The sequence below is a fragment of the Thalia democratica genome, chromosome 1 (assembly GCF_965202585.1).
Source record: "Thalia democratica chromosome 1, ktThaDemo2.hap1.1, whole genome shotgun sequence".
NCBI classification, from domain to species: Eukaryota; Metazoa; Chordata; class Thaliacea; order Salpida; family Salpidae; genus Thalia; species Thalia democratica.
In genome coordinates, this window is record NC_139165.1 from 28,482,674 (window position 1) to 28,509,612 (window position 26,939).

Consider the following 26,939-nt stretch of genomic DNA (forward strand, 5'->3'; position numbering starts at 1 on the left):
ACACAAAATTAACCAAAGTTTAAACATATTTATTATATATAAGAAAAAGTTTTAATCTAGATATTTTTTTCTTTTTTCATCATAAGCATATTACTTTGTTTATGTTGTTTTTGTTACGTTACTGAATTATTAGGGGGTTTAAAGAGTATAAATACTTCTGTTTCTATATTTGTCATTTTTCTATGTTTCTTTAATTTTACCACAAAATTTTATTTTTTTATTAAGTTTCTATTTATAACTCTTTATTATACGTAAACTAATAGTTATTTTAACTTTTGTTTCTATATCCAGTAGGTATTTATTTTAATACTTTAATTAGTATCAAAAAAACTATTTAGTTCTTAGTTTAATTTGTAGTTTTCACTTTTGGCTTAGTCACTTTTCTTTATTTCACAAAACTCCCTTTCTATTCAAGGACTTTGAATTTTTTTTTTTAATGTAGAAACTCTTTTTTAACACACATAAGAATTATTTGAATACAAATTAAATAAACTACTGTGACTGAAGTTTTCGATATTTTAAATAACTTTTGGTGTTTCGTTTAAATCAACAATAAGTAGTTTGACCTTGCGTGTTGTTAACAAACTTTATCGTTGGTTTTTTTTTTGGGGATAGCGTTTGGTGAATTTTCTTCTAGTTAATTCAGTGCAGGAATAAACCTTTTAGTAACTAATATTATAGAAGGTATACTCCTAATTTCTACTTTTTGTAAGAATTCATGCATTTTTCTCTATTTTTCAACTAAAAAAATAAAGTTAAATGATATCAGTGTGAAACTTATCAATGGCAATTAGTTTACCATATTTTTTACGTTTGCTAATTGTTTGTTATTTTATAAAACTTAGATTATGTAGAATAAATGTCAAAATACAAACAAAGAGCCGTATGATCATCTAAAATGAAGTAGTGATTTTTTAAAATAAAACCGTTAAACAGGCTATAAAAAATTTAAAATATACAAAAAAGTTAATTTATCTTTTAGATATAAACTTTTATAGATTTAATTTCCTACCAACACTGCACTGCAGTATGTACAAACTAGTGAACTCAATAATTTTCGCCTAAAGAAACAACGGTGGTTTTAAGCTGTCATCATTTTACTGTTCGTGTTGCATTTGTCAGTATAAGCTGCCATCAGTGAAACTCATTTTTCAATTATAACTGTTTCTTATTTTATGAATTTTGTAAAATTAAAATTTTATATTTTTTGGAATTTTTTGGAATTTTTTTTGTTTAATGATAGAAAAAATAAATTACATTGAATTAAAAAATATAATTTTTAACTAAATTGCAAAATTAATCAACTTTTTTACCAAATTCGTTTCGATCTACTTCTTTTTGTTCAACCTAGTTGTAGTCCACTTTTTTGTATCTTAAAAATCTTTAAGTACTAAATATCTAATATTAAAGACTATTAAAGACATATTTCTGGTTTTAAAATTTTTGTATTACGCTGTCATTTTACCAAGTGTTTTAGTTTAAGTTTTTCAAAACCTTCTTAACCTTGTTTTGTTTAATATTTATGAAATTGTTTTTAACAGGTGTGACGACACAAACAACAACCTAGCAAATTCACTAAGAAGCAGTTAAACACTCGGCAGTAAATCAAATTGGAATTATTTTTTAAACTATCACTTTTATTCAATGACTAACAAAATATTTAAAATTATCAAACACGTACTAAACATTCAATTTTTCAAAAGCTTACTTTTAAAAATGTTTTCTTTATTGAAATTTTTTGCAAGTATAAAAACTAGAGTCCTTAAAAATATTTTACACCTTTAGAAGAATTTGTTTTTAGGTTGTTTGTCTATGCTTTCTTACTCTAATGAATTTTGTAATTATAATAAACCTTTTCAAAAAGCAAAATATTGTTTAATATAAGTTTAGTTATACAACTTAAGTTAATTTTGTTAAGCATGTCTCATTTTTGTAGTTTCTGCTTAAAACGGGTCTTATCAGCTCAATGTACTATAAACATGAACAAAATATTAAGTATATGTATTTAATATTTATAACTAAGATAAAGTTTTAAAATATTTGTTGGTATCATAATCATATTACTAATCATCGTTTTAAATTTAAGTTTTATTTTAATATTTGAAAGATTTATTTCAGTAGTAAAGCTATAATTTTTTTTTACTTTTACTGTATATATCAACTTTAAATGATCTACTATTTCTAAATCAAAGTTCAAACTTTGATAGAAAAGTTTATCTTTTAATATACTTTCAAACACTAAGTTTTGTGATAATTTTATGCAAGCGAGTTTTCTACTGTATTGTATAGGTAGATAAAATTAAATGTTTTTTTATTAACATTACGTACATTTTAAGTTTATGCTAAAACTTTATTTTCCAAGTGCTAATAGTATTAAGAAGTAGCAAGTACAGCAACCAATAAGAATACTCGATAGAACTTTTTCCTAAAAAATTTATAAACAACTATTACGGGCATTAATTTAAGTTTAATTTTTTTAGGTACTGAGTTAAAGTTTATATTTTTTATGTAATTTTCTTGCTTCAAAAAAAATATTATTTGACCTGATACGAAAGCTCAAGTTAGGTTTTGCTTTGATAGTATTAGTCCAATTTGCCATTTAAAGTCCATTTGGTTAAAAAAAAAAAGTAAGAATTAAATTATATTTTGACGAGGTTTCAGAGTTCTTTTTTCTTAAACCCTGGTAATAGTGTTTTTGAAAGTTTTTGGTAGCAAAACAGCCCTGTATCAATTTGTGTAATTCGTTGTGAATATTTAAAAAAAGCCATTTTCTCAGAGCCAAAACTGACTAAATTTTTGTTAGTCTAGAATTTTCCCTCCCTAGCTTTTTTTGAAACTGTGGGTACAGTAGTTTTGATTTTTTTAGGAAATGGTAGAACTTACTTAATTTAGTTTCCATAGTGAAGTTTTTGAGTAAAGAAATAAAGTATGTATTATCCATGTCATATTTTTTATCAGTATAATCACAGATAAAATGTTATTAATAAATATAATTGCAACTTTTCATCTATTTCACAATACAACAAACTGTATCTACAAAATAGTTTTAGTTTTTAGTTGAAAGGAATAAGGTTCAATTTTTAACACAATTTACTTTTAGTATAAAGTAATATCTATTTAATTAAATAACTTTATTGCAGTAGAATAGTTTAAATAACTGTCATTCCTATCATAAACCTTTTGGTGCTACACAAATTCCATTTAATTTTTTCACTAGTAAAATTACACAACAAAAATCATGGCTGCTGGAGATGATGAAGCTGGGTTAGTGATAAAATTTGTAATTTTTTATTGAATTTTTTTTATTAAGTTTTTTAAATATGCACTAATATTATTAATTTATATATCTTGATAAACCCTCTATTAATTGAATTTCAATGCAAAATAAAATTATAATTAAAGATTTAGATTTACAAAACATAAAAAATATGTTAAAATAAAATATCTAAATCATTTTATAAGTAAAATAAAACAATTATTACTTGAATTTTTATTTTAAGTTTACAGTACAACATAGTTAAAATTTCATGACATATAAATATAAGTCTTAATTTACCAGACAAGTTTGCTTGTATTATCAATCAAACAAATTTATAATGGAATATAATATCTTTAAATTATACCACAGAAAGATGTTTATTGGAGGAATTGCCAGAGAAACCACAGAGGACAGCCTGAGGATGTACTTTGCCAAGTACGGCAACATCAAGGACTGCATCCTCATGGTGGACAAGCAGACCGGAAACTCCAGGGGTTTCGGTTTTGTCACCTACACCGACCCCGCCAGCATTGACGGCGTCTTGAAGAACTGCCCTCACACCCTTGACAACAAGAGGGTTTGTTAAAATTGTTATAATTTTATTATTTTAATGTTTTTAAAGGCCTCTTAATTTATGCTGACTAGTGCAAGTATAAGCACAATTTATTGATTTTTGTTAATATTAAGCAAATTCTCACACCCTTATTGTTATTTTGACAAACTTGTTTTATTCCATATAAGCTAATGGATTTATCATCTTAAAACCTCAAATTAAATAAAAACTCCTCATTAACATTTTTGTGGCATTTCATGCAAAAAATAAATTAAAAAAGATTTTAAATTAAATTTTTAAATTAATAATTTATAAATTAATGAGTAGTCAAACTGACCACACATTAATGTATAGAATTAATTATATAAGTATATTGAACATTTAAAAACTTGATATACTTATGTAGATAAAGTGGCCATTTTACCTGGGCAAATCTGAAATTCAATTCATTTAAAAATGTTAATTAAAACCCAAGGAGTTAGATAGTTATAGTATCAAATTTATTAATATTTTGTAATAAGGAATATTTTAAAAAGAAAAATTGTATATTCTACAGTGTTAATAACACAGTAATACCATCATTTTAAGCTAAACAATTTAAGCCTAATTTTGAATATTTTTTTTCTAAATTATGAATACTTGTTAACTAAAAAACTTGGAAGAAGATTTATTAAAACCTGTGGCCACCTTAAGTGAAGTCAAAATGATTTTTAATAAGTAAATGTTTTGTTATGTTAAAAGTCTGATTGTAAAATAAGTAAGTAAACATATATAATAAAATATGATTTAAATTAAATTTTAAATTTTCTTACAAGTTTTGCTTAAATTTTCTTACAAATTTAGCTTAAATTTGACATTTCTGTACAATTAATATTTTCAAATTTTACAAGTCTGTTAAGTTGATATTGAACTATCATAATTATTTGAAACTGCTTTACAATATCCCATGTGATATATTATTTCCAGAAACCACTATCTATTTTTGATAACAGTGGTCAAAATTGTGTTATTGCATTTAAGTTTATATTTAGCAAATACTATTTTTTGAACCCAGCTTCTAAAAAAGGAAATTATCTAGTATTTTCAAACTAATCATCTTCAAAACTATATAAAATGTATTCTTCTCTTGACAGATTGACGCCAAGAAGTGCACACCCAGATCCGAACAACCGGCCAGACAATCCGGAGGTTACGGAGCAGCCCAGGGTCAGGGCAACAAAATTTTTGTTGGAGGCCTCTCCATGGAAACAACCAAAGAAGATGTTGAGAGCTACTTCTCCAGATATGCTCCTGTTTGTTGGATTTTAAACTTTTGAATTATGTATTAACAATATAAAAGTTCTTAAGCTTATCATGAAATATCATTTAAAAATTTATTACAAGTTTACTTATTCCAGAAAATTAAAGGTATTTTGATATATTCATATGAACTATTTATTATTTTAAAAAGGTAAAATAGAGTTATATCAAGGTTGCTAAAAAACCTGGAATTAGAGAAATTTTAAGAAAAACCTGAAATTGTGAACAAAAATCACTGAAAACCTAGCAAACATTTTCCAAAAACATTTGGCAACCCTGATAAATGTAAAAGCTAAAACCAAAACTAGAAAAAATTATAGATTTAAAAAAACTCAATAATTATATCTTTGAATTGTATCCCATTTTTATTATAAATAATACAAGCACAATAAATAAATTTAAAAACTTGTTCATACAGGTTACCGAGGTCAACTTGGTGCCAGACAAGAATGATCCCAGCCGTCCTCATAAAGGTAAATATTAAAAAAAAATTTAAAGTTATTAAGTTATAAATTAAAATAAATGCTGGCCATGGAACCCCAAATCAAAAAGTAAGTCTTAAAATTAATTTAAAGTCCACAATTTAGACAAGACTGCTGTTGAGAAGTTGGGTAAGTCAGAAAAACTACTCCCAATAATAAAAATGCTGTGGAACAAACTTTTTTTATTTTATGATATGAATAGATAAAATAATAAATACTATTTTTCAGTAATTAAAAATTAGTTTCACAACATTTTTAAAACAGGTAAGTTTAGTTGTTTATTTATCAAAAATGAAGGACTCAACGCTGACTGTCTCACCATAAGTTTAAATAAAGAAGAGCCTTGTTTCTATAAATTTATTTACTAATTATCTAAAATTTTTAAAATCTACTCAACATCTATATTGTTTATCAAAATTTTTTCAATTTAAAATTAAAGTTTCTGAATTTCAAGCTTAAAATTGTATAATAAACAAAAAAAGTATTGTGAAGCTTAAAAGGTGAGATAGCCAAGCTGTGGATCAAGTATTTTAACTTAAATTAATTTTGTTTATTTTTATTCACTTCAAGGTTTCGGTTTCGTCACCTTTGGCAACCAAGAGGGTGTAAGCCAGGCGGTCGCCAAACATTACCATCAGATCAAAGACAAGAGGGTACATTTTACATGAATATTTTTGTTTACCAAACGCACAACAAAAACACATGCTCATAAAACTGAAGTTGTGCAGTTGCTGTTTGATTAATTTCAAATCTTTTCAAAGTTAAAAAAGTCTTCAATATTCAAACTGTCATTAAACATAGTAGTGTTTTGATTTTAAAATTTTACCAAATTTTCAATGTTTATCTGGCAACTGTACTATGACACTCATGCACAGCACAACACAAAACTACATGATGCACTTACAAATGTTTCATACCATTTTCAGGGGGGTATTTAAGGTTTAAATTAAGTTAAATAAAGTTAAAGATAAAATGTAATTTAAGTCATATTTGATATTAAATAAGTTTCTTAGAATTAATGTTTCATTAGCTAAACTTACTTGCTTAAGATAACACCTAAACTGTTAGTTTTTTCTACATTTGGTGATAATTAAGTTAAAAGTTTTAACTCTACATTTGATAGTATTAGATTATTTAAGTTTTGGTTATTAAGCTAATGATTAAGTAACAATACCTTGGATTTAGTATGATTTGTACAGCCATTATATATAAATACATAAAACATATTCTTACATATTTCAAGTTGTTATACATAGTATCAAGTTTGTCTATAAAGTGTAGTAAGTTAACTAGTTTATATTTACAAATTTGTTTGGATTGACATACCAGTTTTTTATGCTAGTAACATTCCGATTTATTTTTCATAAGTTTTATTCTGTTTAAAAAGATTTCAATCTAAAATTTTAATCATAAGTTTTATATTCTCTTTTGTTTTTGTATAAAATTTTGAAATATGTTCTATAATAACAAATATAAATTGAAGATAAAAACTGGATATGTTCAAATTTTATTTTTTAATTTGCTTTTTGCTGTAAAATGTTGCATAAAAATCACTTAATACTAACAAATAACAAAAGAAATATAGTCTAAAAAAGTTATAATGTAGAATAAATAAAATTTCAGCTTAAAATCAAATAATTAAAAATAAATAGTATCATCAAATTAGTACTCATCAAATTAGTACCACTTAAATAGTTTTAAGAGAAACAGAATATTTAGTAAATAGTTAATGATTACCATTTAGAAAAATAATTACCAACAAACCAAAATTGCTTATAATATTTAATTTTATCTTAAGGCTAAAGATAAAGTTGTGGTAAACTAATTACTAAAATTCAATTATAAAAATTAAATATGCTTAATTGTTCTACAAATAACCTTACTACTAGATTAAAATGTAGTAAATTAATATTAAGTATTTTGTTATTTAGTTCTTAAGTATTTAAGTATATAGTGCTTGAAAAATTAAATTGAAATCTTTTTATAAAGTTGAATAATAGCTGTCAAACATCAAATATTTAACTTAAGTATGAAAATTTAAAATTAGTATAAACTAAGTTAAAAGTAGAACTATTTGTAGTGACTTAAATTAAGAAGTAAAAAGATAGTTTTAAAATAAAATAATAATTAGCAAATAAAATCAAACTTATTAAAAAGTGTATCCAAACATAATTTTATTATAAAACTAAACTAAACTAATAAGTGATAGTTATGAAACATTTTGGTTTGTCATCTATTAACATAACATTTCATTGATGTATCACTTTCATTTCAAGTAATCTGCTTAAAAAAAAAACAAAATTAATGAATTAAATTCATAGCATTTGAAAAAAAAATTGACAAAAAGTTTAAATGAATTTAAAAGTTAAACAAATATAAACCAAAATTTAAAGATCCAAACCATTGAAATGAAGGTGATACTTTTAGCATATGATGAATGAAAATTTATTTTAATTTTTTTAATCCAGGTTGAGGCCAAGAGCGTAGAAAACAGACCAAAACCACAGGTTTGTTTAGTTGTTTGATTTATTGATACAAAAAAAAAAAAAAAAACTGATTGAAAATTTGTTTCAATAATTTGTGTAAAACAACCAAAAATACCAATTCAGTCATGTTATCAAAAATGTTCTGTTATGAATTATTTAACATATATATAAATACAAACAAAAACTATTAATTTTAACAACCTCTGATTGGATTTAAATTCAAAATAAATGTAAATACCTTAGTTTAACCATGATCCAGTCAAAAGAGCCATGATGTAACATAACACGTCAGTCAGAACCACAAATATTAAAAAAAAAGTTTTGTGCTGAAGACATACCGCATACTGAGCTTTTTTAAATAGAAAAAATCTATTAAAAAACAATATACTGATAAATGGTAATCAATATTATTATTTTACAGTACCAGGGTGGTTACGGCCAACCCCAGGGTGGTTACGGAGGTTACGGACCCAACCAGGGCTACCAACAAGGATACAACTCCGGATACGGTTTGTGCTTTGTGATAAATAAACATATATGTATAAATACATATATACATATATATAAATGTATGATATTTTTAATAGAATAAATGTAAAAGAAACCTTAGTATTTCCATAACAAATTCACCCAAGCTTATGTTGTATAGAGAATAAGAATTAGATCTTAAAAATGAACAAGTATAATTCTGAATTGATTTGAGTTAGTATTGCATCTTCATACTTATTTTTTGATTTGAAATAAAGATTAAAAAATAATTAACCTGTATATTTTTGATATAATCAGCTTTGATACTTATTGATTAAAAGAGCCATGATGTAACATAACACGTCAGTCAGAACCACAAAATTTTTGAAATTTTGTTTTGAAGACATACCGCATACTGAGCTCTAAAATATAACTTTGTTGTCAATAACACCTATCTATGAATCTCCTTGACAACAATGATTAATGTTTCAGGTGGATACGGAGCGCAGGGTGGTTACAACCAGCAGCAACAAGGGTACGGTGGCTACAACCAGCAGCAACAAGGCTACAACGCCTACCAACAGCAGGGCCAGTACGGTGCCCAGCAACAAGGGTACGGCGGTTACGGTTAGTTGGTTATTTATAAGTAAAAATAAAATGGACTCAAATTTTTAACTTTTAATCCACCCTAAATACCATTTTAAATTAAAATAATTCAAGTGTACATTATATTAAAAGGGCTATGATGTCATTTAACACGTCAGTCTGATATTTTACCTGGAAAACTTTCCATGTAAAAACTGAAGACGTTCCGCAGTCTGAAGCTCTGTCATCAAACTCTAAAAATTAAAAAAATCCCCTCAATTTTACTAAAACACCCTTTTTTCGTATCAGGTTACAACCAGGGCTACGGCCAGCAGCAGCAAGGTTACGGCCAGCAGCAGGGACAACAGCAGACCGGCCAGCAACAGGGCTACGGCCAGGCCCAAGGACAGAACGGTCAGCAAGGCTATGGGCAGCAGCAACAAGGTCAGAACGGCCAACAGGGGTACGGACAGCAGCAACAGGGACAAGGACAGCAGGGTTACGGCCAGCAGGGAGGACAACAGCAGGGCCAGCAGCAGCAAGGTAGTAAGAAAGGTTTGTGGAAATTTGTTCAACTTTTTAAAACGGCTTTTTTGCATGTGACATGTTTCCTGTTAAAAGGTTGCAAATTAAGTAAGGTTCTATATTGACTGAATATTCCCTCTCAAGAATAATGTTTTAATATTTAAAAAGTTTTTATCATAGAATTATTTAACTTTTTTTTGATGTTTCAAGCCTAAGCATGAGTTACTAACTTAAATTAACAAGAAATTTTGCTTACTCGTATAAAAGTTATTTTGAAACTGCAACCCAAAATACAATTTGGAAACTGTGGCTAGAAAAAAGCTTTAAAAAGTTTGACAATTTTCACTGACTTAGTATTGTTTGCATGGACTAATCTAAGTTCGAAGTTATAATTAATGTATATTTATGAAAATTAACAATATTTTCTGAATAGATATTCCAAGTGCATTATCCAAGATAGGTATGTACTTGTTAAAATTCACTTGTTTTTTTTTCTGTATAAATAACAATTTTCATATTTATTAATTTAATGTTATTACAAACAAACTATTTAACAGTAAAACTGTTTTTAATAAGATTTCGAAATAGTCGGTATAAGACTTGTACTCAATTATTTTAATTAAAGGTAAATCTGTGCTAGATATTTTAAATCGGTAACTGCATGTGACATATTTATCATTTTTGTTGTCTTTTTTTTTATACTTATATGATAATTTCAGCTATGGGAGATTACAATCAGCAGAACAACTCCAACTACGGCCCAATGAAAAGTTAGTTTTAGTAATTGTTGAAAAAGTTCCTTTGTTAATTGTTTTCAAACACTAAAATATCTGTAGAGGGCTAATAAAATTAAAAGTTCTTACTTATGAATTTGAATTTAAATGTTTCGATTTCAATTATTAATTCTATAAAATTTAAAGCATTAGAATTAGAGGTAAAAATTAGCTTCGTTTAAGTTGGATATTTATCTTGCATCTTAACGAAATTAATTCCTAATCTTATAACAACTTTTCCTCCCCAACAACAGCCGGATACGGTAACCAGCAGCAGCAGAGCGGCAACCAGGGATACGGTAACCAGGGAGCCCAGAACGGAAAGCCCCAGCAACAGCAGCAGCAAGGGGGCGCCAAGCCCTACCACCCTTACCAGAGATAACTCTCTCATCTTTTGTAAAAACTCTCACCCGTTTGTGACGAAATCTGCATGTTTTTTTGAAGCACTTTTTAACCCTTTTAAATCATTTTAAGGGGTTTTAAAATTCATATGAAAATTTAACAAATCAAGGTCTCCAAAAGTTTTTTTGGTCCCTTGTTAAGGCAGATATTCAAGTCACAAACGGGGGAGAAATGCAAAACTGAGATTCTTTTGTGATGTACAGGTAAAATTAAAAGATTAAATAATTTTGTAGTACACATGTTTCTATTTGTTCGTCTTTTTAAAAATAAATCACGTTTCGTTATATTATATTGTATGTTGTCGTATTAATAGGGTTTCCAAGTTGGATTTATCATTAAGGTTAAGTATGTAAGTTCGATTGAGTTAAAATTAAAATTATACAATTACTAGGGTAAGTCATTAAAACAGTATATTGTCCCCTACATATTTAAAGGCCATATTTTGTGTCAACTTGGCCCTAAACCTAACTTTAATAAAAAAAGGATATCACTTATCCTTGTCCAAAAACTAAGTTAAGTAAGTTTAAATTAAAACAGCCCAAAATATTTAGTTTGTTTAGGATAATAAAGGGTTAATTGTTTTGAAGATTAGATAGGCTAAGTTAGCTTATTGCATTTTAAGAGATAAGAGAAAATTAGGAGAATAATTCCGCTCAAGAATAGTGAAGCGCAAAATGTCGTAAACCAGGCTTCTCGAAATTTTTATTCTTAATTTCATTCGAATATAAAAATTAAAGCCATGGTCCCCCCTGACAAAATTTAATCCAAAAACTACCCTTAAACACGTCTTAAAGCCTTTTCTCTCGTTACGCAACCTCGTACTATCTCGTAGAAGTTTCAATTTATGACCTCGTGTCTCACTCCTAAGCCTATGACACCCTAAATTTAAAAGTTTTTTTTTAATATCTATGACTAAGAGCTATTTATGCTCTTCATCACCAACTCCAGAATATCTGATTTAATTAATAATCATGGTCCCTTCAATTACTCCTTGACCCCTTCCCTTGTTTGCAGCGCCCGAAGGGCCCTATCGCCTGCGTTGGTAAAACCTGCCGCAAACATAGGTTTTATTATATATCTACAAACAAGATCCCATTTAACGTATAAATTTGTCCATGTTTAGCTACAAGTGTAATTAAAAAAGCTGGTTTTTACTCATCATAGCACGTATTGGTAATCCACTAAAGATTTGATTCATTAGGCAGTAAAAACTTCTACAACCAATTTCATCAAGGCTAAGTCAGCTTATTCTGCATTTTCTCGGTTGCGGTTGCTCGTAGGATAAATCACCGCCTGATGACGATGCACGATCGAATTTCCATAAAACTTGATGTAAACAATTTGTCAAAATAACAAAAACTTGCAAGAACGCCAATAGTTAAAAAAAAAAATCACTAAAAGCCTGGAATTTAGAACAAATTAACATGAGAAACTTTGATAAGATACAAAGAAAATACCATAAATAATTCTTTTGTGATCATTCATAATTTTGTTAACTATAAAACGCTTTCAAGTAAAATTATATTATCTTTTCAAAATTTTATTTTATATTCATGTTCACCGCTTTACCTGGAAAATTTGGCATTCGACAATTAAGGCAAAATTAACCTGGAATTTGAGAAATTTGAAAAAAAAACTTGGTAAAACCTCGAACTTAACACAAAAATCACTAAAAAAAACTAGTTTAACAATTTTCACATGTTTAGTAGTAAAGTTCCATTTTGACTCAAATCTATGACATCAAAATATTTTAATTTAAAACATATTTAAAGTAGTTTTACATTATCTTTTCAATGTTTTATACTATTAAACACAGTTTCTTACCTTAGATTTAACTTAAAATTAGAAATAGACCCAAAAATGTGTACTCATAAACACCTGGAAGAAATTTGGAAAATTTTTGATAAAACAAGTGGCAACCCTGATTAATAAATGTGAAGTTTTGATACGATACTAAGAATAAACCATGAACAATTCTTTTGGGATCATCATACATAATCTTGTTTACTATTTTTAAAGTAGAATTACGTTATCTTAAATTTTTTATACTATTTAAAACCGTTTTAACCTTAAATATGCTTAATCGACGAGAAAACTATGAAATACCTAGAAGAAGTTCAGAAAAATCTCATGGCAATTTGGATACGAACTTTCTATGTACAGGGTTGCCAAAAATGTAGAAATTAAGAAAAAACTGAGTTTTGAACAAAAATCACTGAAAATTCTGGAATTTTAACATGTTAGTAGTAAAACTTAAAATTGACTTAAAAATTCAGGGTTACCACATATTCAATGAATTCAGAAAATTTCTAGTATAGAAATTTACAAGAAATTTTGATTCTTTTTTTTTAACACAGGGCAGTTTTGGTTTTTTCTAAAAATTTCAGCGAAATTTTAATATTAAAAAAAATAATCTTAAGGAAGTTTTTTCGATCTAGAATGAGATTTAGTTAACCCAGTTTCAATATTTTGTTCCAAAAAGATAAAAGCGCTTAATTCTATTTTTAAGTGCTTAATCAAAAATTTTCTAGCCTCACGGCTAGTGATTTAATATTCTTAAAATTTAAATTGTAATTTTTTCATAGAAAGTAAAATTTTTCAATTGGAAAAGAAAAATCAAAGAAGTTTAAGGTTACTCAAAGAAGATTTTTTGACCATAGAATGGCAACCCTGATATAAATATTTTTTTTTTGCTATCATCAAAATATATTTATTATAAAACATATTTATAGTAGCTTTAGAGTATCTTATCAATGTTTTCACCATTTAGCACTGTTTCTTACCATAAACTTAGTTATAAACTAAAGATAGACCAAAATATATGTACTATTAAAAACACGGAGAAAATTTACTAAAAACCTGTATGGGCAACCTGGAACATGTTCAAAATCCACCCTGTCAATTTCGAGAACCGCTTACCGATCGAGGGTAAGGGTTAACAGTAATAGTCAAAAAAATATATATAGAATAAAATAATGAATACAGAGAATAAAACTCGGGTGGATTTTGATAGTATACCAGGCAATCATGTATATATTACATCACTGTCTTATTCTTGTTACCTTTTGTTTATTGCTCTTCTATTTACGTGAAACATTTTATACGAATTTGTCGAAAATGGAACGTTGCATGAAATAAACATAAACTAACATTTCTTAATAGTATTTTGTATGTCGATAACTAGCAAGTTTCTCCCAGGTTTTAAGTTTTTTTTGATAAGCTAAAAGAAAGCAGGAAAACTATCTCGCCACTGATTTTACCTCTATCTGTGCATTATCAAACATTCGCAGTTGCTAAATGATTTTTAAAACGATTTTCGTTGTTTTAGTTTAAATATTTCAAAATAAAATGCCTTACTGCTTGAGTTGATAAAATATCAATGCAGCTTTCAAGTTTAAAATATTCGCTTATTATATTAAAAATAATAAGTGGTGCCCAAACAAGCTAGTTCTATAAATTAGTTTAGTACAAAACTTGCTGAATGATTTTCAAATGGTTTTCAAAAATATTGATATAAAAGAAACATAAATTTAATTAGACCATGTTTGGGTAGGTTGTTGACCAGCAACGAAACTAGCTTACATATTAGCTCTAAAGATTTTTTTAGCATTCAAGATTTCTCTTCTTAAATCTTTGGTTAGTCTTTATGATAACTTTAATGTTCACTTATTTTTTATTTAAATGGTCCAACTTTGAACTACTATTGTAACTATACAGAGATTAAAATAATCAATTATTAGAGAGCTCTGCACACAAGGAGCCTATATAATTATAATTGAAACAAAAGTTTTACTTTATTTATTGATTTACAAATGTTTCTCGCTTAAGCAATGATAACAAGAAAAAAACTAATAATTTCCAATGTGAAAAAAATATATAATTTTAGCTGGGTGATAAGTAATTACATACTTCTGTGCATTAAAAAAAAAAACTTTTATAGTAGGTAGCTACAAAAAAGCACAATAAAGAATCTTTTAAAAGTTGCAAGCATATATTAGAAAGCTTATGACTATTTTCATTGATGAGTAAGAAAGTTAAACCTCATTGCTGAATTTTATTGTTTTAACTTAGTAGTTAACTGTATATGGATGTTGTCTAAATAACATTGTAAGTTCGAAACCTACGCTTGAAAACGGTATAAAAAAAATGTTTTTTTTGCTGTTAAATTTGTAAAACTTTTATTTTAAGTTTTAGTTTAACTCAACTAGCTTCTTTTGAAAACCGACAAACCTTATTTTCACTCTACTCTCTACAATCAATTTTTTTTAATAGTCAAAAAAGTAAAGTGCATCGTGTATAACTTTACCGACCTGTTTAAAAGCTAACATTAGATAAAACAAAAATTATAACATTTAATCCTTTATTGTGATCTTAATTTAGTAATAGAAATCTCCATTATTTGAAAGAAGTAAAATTTTGGGGTATTAGAGCACATTTTGTTATTAAACTTTATAAAACTTTCTTTAAATAAAAGAACGAACTGTCATGTAAATATAAATAAAATAAACTGAATTTTTGAAAATGTTTTGTATTTAAGGGAGAAGAAACTAAGATATTTAATGAGTGTCTACTAAACGACAAAAAAAAACGCTCAAACAGTAAAATACAAGGACCTTGTGAACGAATACAAGGTGAATACTAATATAAGTTTATACACAAATGATAGAAAAACTTAGTTGACCTCTTTATTAAAATGTATATTTTGTTTAAACAATGGAAAACTGAAACTACCATTTTTGAGATAAATTTTCACAATCTTTTTGGATATTATGATTAGTTGGTGTTTGTAAAAACTGTCAATTTTATTTCTAAATGTGCAGTTCGTTTAATATAAATTCAGATAAACATTATTTCATTTACATGTTGTTTTTTCAGTGTTTATACAACTAAATTTAACTAAAAATTAACTACTAGTAACTAACTAAGTTTACAAAAAATTTTTGCTATTTTCTAGTTATTTTTTGTGTCGTATATTAAGCTTGCCTATATTTTTAATTATACTTCTAACTAGTTGCTAAAACTTCAATATAAAAATAACAATTTTGTATGCTTAAAAAATTGTAAAATAACAGAGTTTTTAAAATGATTTTTATACTAAAAGAAAGATAAATTTACTAGTTTTTATGTTATTATTGTATATTCCAGCTTGTTTGCTAGGATCTTTTGTTAACAAATGCTTAAATTTATACTTTTGCATAATTACTATTATATGTATATATAAAGCTATAACATATGATAAACATCAAATAAATAGCAGACCAAACGAAAAAAAAAAATTGAAAGTTATTTCTTACTAATCTGTTTATTTATCTTAGAATTAAAATTGTGTTATTAAAACAAGTTTATACAAAGAGAGATTAACTTCGTTTGTTCTTCAAAAGACGTCAGAGAAATTCTCCAGGAACATAAAAGCAATATTTAAAGGCATCGGGGTAAAAGTACATATTGCATATAGATCAGAAAAAGTAGGGAAATATTTTACCCTAAAGGATTCAATAAGTCGCTTGTATCAAAGTTGTATAATCTATAAATTTACGTGTCCAGATGATCTGAACAACCATTATATTGGTGAGACAGAAAGACAACTTTTCGTAAGAATTAAAGAACATGTGATTCAAACCAACAGTGCGGTATATAAACATATCGAAAATTGTGTATTTTGTACTAATTGTAAAAACATTTTTAATTGTTTTGAAGTTATTAAAACGTGCAGTTCGTATAATGAATTATTGTCTTCAGAAGCTCTACTAATTAAAAAACTTCAGCCAAATTTAAATAACCAGCTTGGTGCTGATAAAGGATCAAGAGTAACTATTAATATATTTAAATAATCCATTTTTTCTTAATTGTTTATAAAAATCCTTTTTTATTAATTAATTGTCGTTTCAATTAGTTGTATTTTTCAAAACGATTTAATTTCACTCTATTTATTTTATGTTAGTTTAACTAGGGAGTGTATAGCATTTTTGATAAGGGAATTTGGATACTCCGAAAGCGCTTAAGTTTGTAATAAAGTTTATAATGAAAAAAATTGTTTGTCTTGCAGTAAAATGGTACTTAATTACATGTAAAGGTCTAACTATATCTAACTTCGTTTGCTATTATTTCAATATAAAACAAAAATAATGTTATAGTTTATACATAAACTTATTTATTTGTAAATCTTTGAAGCAAGGTGTATGAAACAATTGTGATTAATACAGGTGTTTTACAAAATAAGTAGATATATAAAGTAATTTATCTAAAAATAACTTTATTCAAGTTTTAGAAAACATAGAAAATGTTTTAGTGTAGTATAACTTTTATGAAAGAAATCTAAGCTATTTATTGTAGATACAAGATATTTCATAATTGCTATTTTTTATAAAATTAGTTTTGTTCTATAAAAAAACAATAATAACAAAACAATACTGAAACTTAATTGTTAAATTAACTAAAAACAACTTATGCTAAAATAGTAGATAGTTAATGTACTTTAACGTAAACTAGTCATTTTGTTTTCAAAAGCTGTTCAGTATAAAATAAAAAACTAAATTTTAGGATTTATAGGTTTTAATTGCTTATTTAACATATATGCTCTAACCTGAGAACAAAAAAAGTCAAATGTTTTAAGATCATTTTGTGTTATATGAACTTTTTGTTAACCTTCAGCTAGCGTCGGCTGCAGTTCTAAGGTCGCTTCTGATTGGCTAATATTTTACTTATTCCTATTGTAAGTGTTAAGACTTTTTTTTCGTTTTATTTTGGTAAGGGTGTAGATCAAAAATTTTGGGTAAGGTGAGATAGGAACAAGGGTATAAATGTTCTTAATATTCTGCTGTATAATTAAATTATTTGCAAAATGTTATCAATGAAAATATTTTCAAAAACTTACAACTGCAGCCGACTCCTTGAGCTAGCACAAAGGTATTCTTCAGTTTTTTATGTTAATAAGTAGAAACTAATACAGAAATGTTTATATAACTTAACTTTTCAAATAGCTAATGTTAGTTTTAATTTGGAGCTGAACTAAATAAGATAAAAAAGGTAAAAGTAGACATACATAAATGTTGAAGCAAACTAAAAGAGCAAAACAAACTTTTTTATTTAAATTTTATTTTATAAGACAAATGAAGTTTATTTTTTTGTGAACTAAAGAGTTGCGACCTCCATATGTACAAGTGCATTTATTTGAATGTCTAACTAAATGAACTAAAAAACTCAAAATTGATTTCTGAAAAAATAAAAGAGTATGGGTAGTTTTGATACGAAAATGGACTAACGAAAATGGCTTAATCAAAAAATAAACTAATTTATTCTGAGTTATTTAGTTCTTGGAACACAAAAGAGTTAAAATTCTGAATTTAAAGTCAGGATCAATCGTGTTTTATCAAAAATATTAATTTTAATTTATTTTGAAAAGCTAATATATTTTAGGTACTTATAAAAGTTCAGGATGACTCAGAACAGTTCAAAAGGTCACTCAGAGATTTTTTTGACATAAAATTTGGCAACCTTGAAAAAGCTGCTGAACAGTTGTTTTAAAGGAAACAAATTTACTTTTGTTTTAAATTGCAGTGTTTTAATTTCGTGTATTCTTTTTTCATTTGGCATGAACTTTTATTGTAAACAAAACTAAATTTATAAGTGTTGGTCAACCAAAGGTCAACTAGCTAAATTAATTTGTAGTTAATTTTAAACTTTCCAATATAAGTTTATCAGGACACTAGAAATTTTTTGTTAGTAGATAAGATGAGTTTCCAACAGAAAAGTACATACCAACGTTTTTACATCATCGTGTCAACACTGTTTAAGTATGCTAATTCCAGATTGCCAAGTTTTTTTGAGATCATTTAAAAAACTTAATCATATGCTTGTTCAAAATTCAGGCTTTATTGGATGTTTTTTCAAAATAATAACAGTTTTAATGTCATATTTTATCAAAAAATATTTTTTCTAAGAATTGAGTACTATTTATTTTATGATTTTTCAGTGTTAAAATTTAACAAACAGTTATCTTTGCTCTCTGTCATACAAAATTGAAAAAAAAAACAGGCTGGATTTTTTACTACAAATGAGTTTAGGACTTTAACCAGTAGTTTTCAGTTATAAAAACTGAATTTTACCGAAGGCATTCATTGAAAATAGTTGTAGCTGTGAAAAGCTTGAGACAACAGTTTAAAATGTAAAGTTTTAAGCATCCAAATATAACTTTAAAATAAGTTCATTTGATGTTATTTGATATTAATCTTAGGAGTGTTAAAGTGTTTTAAAATGTACATTGAAAAAACAGTATTTATGCTACTTTTGTTTTATTTAACAAGCATATTTAGTATTGCTCATTAATTTTAATTTGATAGTTTTATGCAACCAAGCCAGAGGTTTAAACATAATAAAATCATTGAAATAATTTGTTATATCTCTTATTTTTATTAAACTATTCAAAGGATTAAAAGAACAAAGAAGTATAAAACTTATATGACGTGTAACGAGATATCAAACTTCATTTGATAATTGTTTAAATTTATTGGAAAGTTCTGAGTTCTTTTCTTGTTCATCCAAGCGTTCAAGATAAAGCTAGCAAGTTCAGGTGTTTTACTGATGCAAGTTTGCAGTTGCATACTACAGCCATATATAGATGCTCATCAGTTAGAGAGGAGATTATTCTAGAATCTAGATCACCTTGCTGTTGCTTACATGTTGTTTAAAAAGACATTTGTTTGTTTTTGTTGTTTAATGCAAAGTTATTTTTTAAAACAGTGTTATTTCTATATAAGTGATTTTGATCTAAATTAAAGGTAAATGAATCTTAATATGATTTATACATTTTAAAATACATTGCTTATAAATTTATAGATTTGCCTTACATGGCGTCAAAAAAGAATGAGAACAACCAATTTTTTAACAAACGTCTAAGTTAGTCAGAGACTGATAAAAATAAGATACATATCATTGGTAAAAAATATGCTATACACTATTCATGAAAACAAACTACAAACCTTTCAAAATTTTATAAGCTGCACACCGTTCACAGTAAAAAATATTCCAAGCACTTTTTTAATTAACCAACAGGTCACAGAAGGTAATATTAGACAGCAGATCTCAGGGGTAAAGCCTAATAAAAATAACATAGAAGATACTTATAATTTAAAAGACATAGTGGAACTTAATACATGCTTTCATAGTCAGTCAGAGCTCAGTACTAAAGAGATTAATACAAAATCAGTCTTTTTGTTATCAAGTTATATTAGAGGGAAAGATTTTGAGATTGCAGAATTGAAAAAATTAGCAGCTAAAGCTAGAATTTTATAAAAGAAGTAATTAGTAAAAGAAGTTTAATTTATTAATAATAAATTAAGTGAGGGTCGAAACCAACCTTAAGGCAAGATGAGACACAGTAGCAGCAGTCCTTTAGATAACATCTCTCACACTGTAGGTGTTACATATAGCAGTAGTTTGAAGCAAAGGACACTAGAAAACTGTGAACGTTTTTTCCAGATTGACACTGTACGGGACCATGTTATGTTTTTTGAGGATAGAAGTAGTGTAAGGCGTATGGCGTTAAAAATGATAGTGAAAAATTCTAATTTTTTTGGCCACGTCCTGATATAATAGAATTTGTTAAGCACACGACAAGGAGAGAACTTACAATTTGGAAGTATTTTTATGCACGACAATAAGGTAAAAAGCAAACATAGATAAGTGTGGAAGCAAACTAAAAAGGCAGAACAAAGACTGCTTATTTAAAAATTATCTTATAACACAAATGAATTTTTTTTTTGTGAACTTAAGAGTTGCGACCTCCATATGTGCAAGTGCATTTAATTGAATATCTAACTAGATGAGCTAAAAGACTCAAAATTGACCTCTGAAAAAATAAAAGAGCATGGGTAATACCTAAAGGACCTACGAAAATAGACTAACGAATATGGCTTAATCAAAGAATAAAATGATCAATATAAAGTTATTTAGTTTATGTAACACAACAGGGTTTCCACTGGTATACTCAGACTACTCAGGACAACTTGAGTTTTTGAAATTTTCAGGATAGCTCAGGCCAGTTTTAAATTGTTTTTAAATAGTTGAAATTAAATCTGACTAAAAACTTAAGATCAATCGTGTTTTATTAATAATATTTATTTTCATATATTTTTAAAAATTAATTTGATTTTTATTAAGTATTTACAAAAGTCCAGGATGACTCAGAACAGTTTAAAAGGTCACTCAGGGATTATTTTTAACTTAAAGTTAGGCAACATTGAAAAAAGCTGGAGAACAGTTATTTTAAGAAAAACAAACTAATTTTTGTTTTAAGTTGCAGTGTTTTTATTTCGTGTGTTGTTTTTTCATAAAAAAAACTTGTATTGTAAACAAAGTTCAACTTATAAGTGTTGGTCAACCAAAGGTCAACTAATTAAATTAGTTTGAAGTTAATTTTAAATTTTCCAAATAAGTTTAACAGGACTCTAGTAACTTTTGTTAGTTAAAGATGAAATTAAAGCGAAGTAATACATACCAACGTTTTAACATCATAATGTCAACCCTGTTAAGTATAGCTTGATCCAGATTGCCAAGTTTTTTTGAGACCATTTAAAAAACTGAAGCATATGCTTGTTCAAAGACCAGGCTTTATTGGATGTTTTTTCAAACTAATATTAGTTTTAATGTTATTTGTTGTCAAAAATATCATTTCAAAAATATTGATATTTTTTTGTGAATTTTTCAGTGTTGAAGTTTGATAAATACTTATCTTTGTTCTCTGGCATAAATGACAAAAAAAAATCAGGCTAGATTTTTTACTACAAAATAATTGATCAGTATTTTATCAGTAGTTTTCAGTTGATGAAACTGAATTTTAAAAAAGAGCGTTCATTGAAAATAGTTGTAGCTGTGAAAAAGAGGCAAGAGCTTGAAATGTTAAATTTTAAGCAACCAAACATAAATTTAAAATAAGTTTGTTTGATGTTATTTGATACTAATCTTTTGAGTGTTTAATTGTTTCAAAATGTACAGTGAAAAATGAACAGTATTTATGCTACTTTTGCTTTATTTAATAAGCATATTTAGTATTGCTCATTAATTTTAATTTGATAGTTTTATGCAACCAAAACCAGAAGTTTAAATACAATATAATAATTGAAATAATTAATTATACCTATTTTGATTAAAATATACAAAGGATTAAAAGAACAAAGAAGTATTTAACTTATATGACGTGTAACAGGATATCAAACTTCATTTGATAATTGTTTAAATTTAATGGAAAGTTTTGTGTTCTTTTCTTGTTTATCCAAGCGTTAAAGATAGGGCTCACAAGTTTAGGTGTTTTACTGTTGCAAGTTTGCATTTGCATACTACAGCCATATATAGATACTCATCAGTTAAAGAGGAGATTATTCTAGAATCTAGATCACCTTGCTGCTGCTTACATGTTGTTCAAAAAGATATTTATTTGTTTTTGTTGTTTAATGCAAAGTTCTTTTTTAAAGCAATATTGTTTCTATATAAGTTATTTTGGTTTAAATTCAAAGTTAATAAGTCTTAGTATGACTTTTACATTTTAAAGTACATTGCTTGTAGATTTATATTTATGTTTAAAAGATTTACCTTTCATGGCGTCAAAAAAGAATGAGGACAACCAATCTTTTAAAAAACAGTTAAGTTAGTCAGAGACTGACAAAAATAAGATACATACCATTGGTTAAATTATATGCTATAGACTAATCATGAAAACAAACTACAAATCTTTCAAAATTTTAATGAGCTGCACACCATTCACAGTAAAAACAATCCAAGCACTTTTTATTCAACCTACAGGTTACTGAAGGTAATATTAGACAGCAGATCTCAGTGGTGAAGCTTAATCAAAATAACATAGAAAATACTTATAAGTTAAAAGACATGGGGATCAAAATAAGCAACATGCTTTCATAATCAGTCAGAGTTTAGTACTAGAGAGATTAATACAAAATCAGTCTTTAGATTATAAGATTTCATTAGAGGGGATGATTTTGAGATTGCAGAATTGAAAGAATCTGAAGCTAGAGTTCTAGAGAATAAAAAAAGAATTGGAAAAAGAACTAGAGTCTATTAACAATAAATTAGGTGAAAGTCGAAACCAACCTCAAGGCAAGATGAGACACAGTAGCAGCAGTCATTTAGATAACATCTCTCACACTGTAGGTGTTACATATAATAGTAGTTTGAAGCAAATATTATTAGAAAACTGTGAGCTTTTCCCCCATATTGACACTGTACGCGACCATGTTATGTTTTTTGAGTTTAGGTGTAGGACGATTGGCATTACAAATGATAGAGAAAAATTTGAAATTTTCCAGATAGTCAAGCCGTGAACAGATATATAAGACTTTGTTGAAGCACATTACGAGAAGAGAGCTTACTACAATTGCTAGGTATCTTAGAATCCCGTCCATTATGGGAGAGGCCAGTAAAATTTCAAAAATTGAACTTGTCAGCAAAGAACAAAGGCAAAAGCAAATGAGGAACATAGAATTAAGAACTTTATGTGTGTGCAATGTGCATGTACCTGATAAATTGAAAAAGAAAATTAAGGAACTATTTGGGCTAAAACATGAGGATTTTTAAGGCGTGCAGAGTCTATATGTGAGGTAGAAAAACAGAAATTTATAGAGCAAGCCATAAGTTTTTCATACGAACCTCACAAACCGTATGATAGTAGGTATAGAAGTAAAATAAATACTTGAGTTAGATTTAAATGTTTGAAAGTTTGTTAAGTCTTTTATAGCTTTTTGCCCACTAAAATTTTTATTTAAGGTAAATTTAATTGTTTTATATGTTACTGCACTAAAACTTGGTTTAACATCAAGTTTTATTTGCTAACAAGTTTTTTATAAAACAACTTATGTTTTTGAAGTAGAGATTTTGTATAGTGTTTTGTGGTTTTTTACATAAAAGATCAGGGTTTCTCTTTAGGGCTATGATAGATATTTAGGAGGCGACGAGCAGCAAAGGGACCACATGGGGCCATGAGTAGTATACAGGAGAGCCATGAGGTCCTTAGAAACTTACACTAGATATTCTGTAGTTGATTGATGGAGAGCAAAAAAAAGTTTTAAGTGGAAAGGTGAAAAAAAGTTTAAAGGTAGTTTTGAAACTTACAATTGATATTCAGGAGTTTATGATGAAGGGCAAAAAGAAAAAACAGGTCATATATGTTTTAATGGTAATGTTTGTGAGTATTCTTATTGGAGAGGGCCATAGCCTTTTTATTTTTTTTTAAAGGGGCCTTTTGAAAAAAATTTGGGAAATCCCATAATAGATGCATTGATGAAACTGTCTTGTCTGATTAATATAAAGTAGACTAAACATTTAGTATTTAGATCGTAAGTTTACCATCCATACCTTACGAAGGCATAATAGTTTAATGTATTGTTTATTCTCTTTGTTAATTTAAAACCTTTAAGTTTTTTGTGCAGCCCAGACTAACTGAGGCTTGTAGTTTTGTCTTTTATCATATGTTTTTAATGCATGTTGTTTATTTTAGATAAAAAATACGCTAAGCTTTAATAATGGATAAACAAACGAATAACACTATTGATGCTTCCAAATACAAGCGTGTAATACTTAGTTCCAGTTCAAAAGAATACAAGTTTATTAAAGACTTCTTTGATAGAGCAAGATACGTTTCGTCTCGAATGCCATCAAGCTTTAAAGTATACAAGATAACAGAAAATCATCTAACAAAAGTTTCAGAAGAAAAACGCAACAATTTAATGCTGTTTCACGGCACAAACAATGAAGGAGTAGAAGGAATATTGAAAGAAGGTTTCAAAAACTCTGAAAAAGGGTGGTTTGGAAAAGGAGTGTACATGACCGACAGTTCATCCGCGGCTCGCCTTTATTCATTCGATCCAGGACACTTGGACACCAAATATGTGTTTGTCAACGAAGTGCTCGGCTCAGAAAAGCTACAAACGTGCGATCACGGCGTTTATTGTGCAAAGCCCGATCGCGAGTACAAACCGCGTGACGCGTTTAAAAAACATTATTACAGAGGAAGTAAGCAACTTGCTGAAGACGACTATAAAGAAGATGATCTGGGAAGGAGGTACAGAAACGTACCACACAGTTTGGAGAGTAACGAGGACGAATATTTGGCGGATGAAAGTATAACTGTACCGAGATATTTGGTTGAAGTCGGTTTGATGGAGGATTGTTGGGGGTAAGAGTCTAAAATGCACGAAGGGACACTTTTGCACGCCGTCAATTATTCACGACGGATCACTTTTGCACGAAGACACTTTTGCACAGGTTTAAAACTAAAAAAAAAAGTTTTTTATTCACTTTAATTAATTATTAATTTTCTTTTACTATCACTGTTACCTTTAGGTTGGTAATTTTTTTCTTCTCTTTAGTCTTTTTATTTTCTTGTTTTATTTATAACTTTTATTAGGCTTTTTTTTTCTATCACTGTTACCCCTTACCCTCGGTCAGTAACTTTTTATTTTCTTTCTTATTAATTTATTCTCATTTTTTTTCTTGTCTTTTTTTACAACTTTATTTCTTTGTATTTTTTTACTCTCGTGCAAAAGTGTCTTCGTGCAAAAATGACTTCATGAAAAATGTCTTTTCGCATATTTGACCCGTCCCCACTTTTAGATATCCGAGCTTCAAAAAAATTGAATGAAGATGAATGATATAATGTTTATTACGAATTAAAAATAGTTTTTGATGACATGTTCATTATCAAATAATTGTGTGTTTATTTATTTCAGATAATAGTTGTAATAATAAATTAAATTACTTGAACTTTTTGAAACTGTCCGAAATACTTAATTGTTTTACTTGCATAACAGAGTGAAAACTTAGACTATTTTTTTCACAATATTTTTATATACATACTCATTTTTTATAAGTACTTAGTAAATAAATATATCTTTCTTGATTGAGTTTATTCACAAACTAATTACAAGAATGATAAAGTCTGTAACACAAAACATAACTAAAACTAGGTAAATACTTCTACATCTCCCCCCAGATTTTATCTACTAAGGAGATAAAACGTCAAATTTACCTAGAAAAACAAAAAAATTTTTTTAAACAATTTGTTACAACTTAAACGCATTTTTCAGGTCTAAAATTCAATGAAATTAAACTCAAAAAGACAAAAACATTTCAAAAGTTACGATTAACTTAGTTCACTAATAAATGATTTGTTAAAACAAACTACAACTTAAACAAACAAACTGTAACAAAAAAATTGAGACTTAATCTTTACGTTTCTTCACTCAGTTGCTGAATACAAGTATTTAAAAACTTAATTGCTTCAACGATTCGAACTTTTCAGCTTTGAAGAACGAAACCACACGTCATTCATCTAACCATCTTGACACTTCACTTCATTTGCTGATAAACACCTTTATCATATTTTCGGCTTTAAACAAAGTAGAAGGTGCATTACTGATAGCATTGAACACTGACGAAATACTGCTACACTTATTTTCCAAATACTCGATGCCAACCAACAGTTCGAATTTTTGAAAGTCAATCTATGCGTCCTCATCCAAGATCACTTTGAACAGATGGCTGTTAGACTAGTCTGCTGCAAAGTCAACAACAAACTTTAGGATGTCACCATTGGACTGAAACTCATTCATTAGACCATAAAACATTAATTTACAGTGAACATTCAAACTTGACAATAAATGAATATCAGCAACATCGGTGTCACGAAGCTTTTGAAAAGCATCGTAAAGTCTTACACGGAAACGCTGCAAATAATCCGATAATTTCACACACTCATCCGGACTTGTTGTTCGCAAGTAAACTTTGGCGGTCTGTTTGCTTTTCTGTACAAAATATAAGTCAAGAAAATATAGATCAAAGCAAATCTGAGCCATTCCGGTTCAACATCAATTTTGAAGAAAACCATCAGTACAGAGGGAAATTACACAATGCTTATTCAAAAAGAATCTTCCTTCTCGAAACACAGAACATCAAAATTTTTCTTGACATTTTTTTCTCATTTTTACCAGAAAAGACAAACTTTTACAGTGGTATGTTTGCTTTTCTTAGATAAGGGATACTACTTAGACATTTGCAAACAGGAGGGGTAAATCTTCTTAGAAACTTACGATTTTGAACAGT

General features: G+C 27.5%; 1 protein-coding gene across 2 annotated transcripts; it reads left to right on the top strand.

Annotated features, from left to right (window-relative positions):
* The first annotated feature begins 3,138 nt into the window (after positions 1-3,138).
* Positions 3,139-11,116, top strand: LOC145841947 (uncharacterized). 2 transcript variants are annotated; one of them, XM_082949300.1, is made up of 11 exons: positions 3,139-3,264; positions 3,629-3,836; positions 4,946-5,104; positions 5,530-5,584; positions 6,164-6,246; positions 8,062-8,100; positions 8,501-8,588; positions 9,040-9,174; positions 9,442-9,687; positions 10,377-10,427; positions 10,685-11,116. In XM_082949300.1, the coding sequence occupies exons 1-11, from the start codon at positions 3,239-3,241 to the stop codon at positions 10,810-10,812; spliced, it is 1,218 nt and encodes a 405-aa protein (XP_082805426.1). In that variant the 5' UTR covers positions 3,139-3,238; the 3' UTR covers positions 10,813-11,116. The 2 variants fall into 2 exon arrangements, with proteins under 2 accessions (XP_082805426.1, XP_082805509.1); XM_082949383.1 differs by having other exon boundaries at positions 9,442-9,675.
* The last annotated feature ends 15,823 nt before the right edge of the window (positions 11,117-26,939 follow it).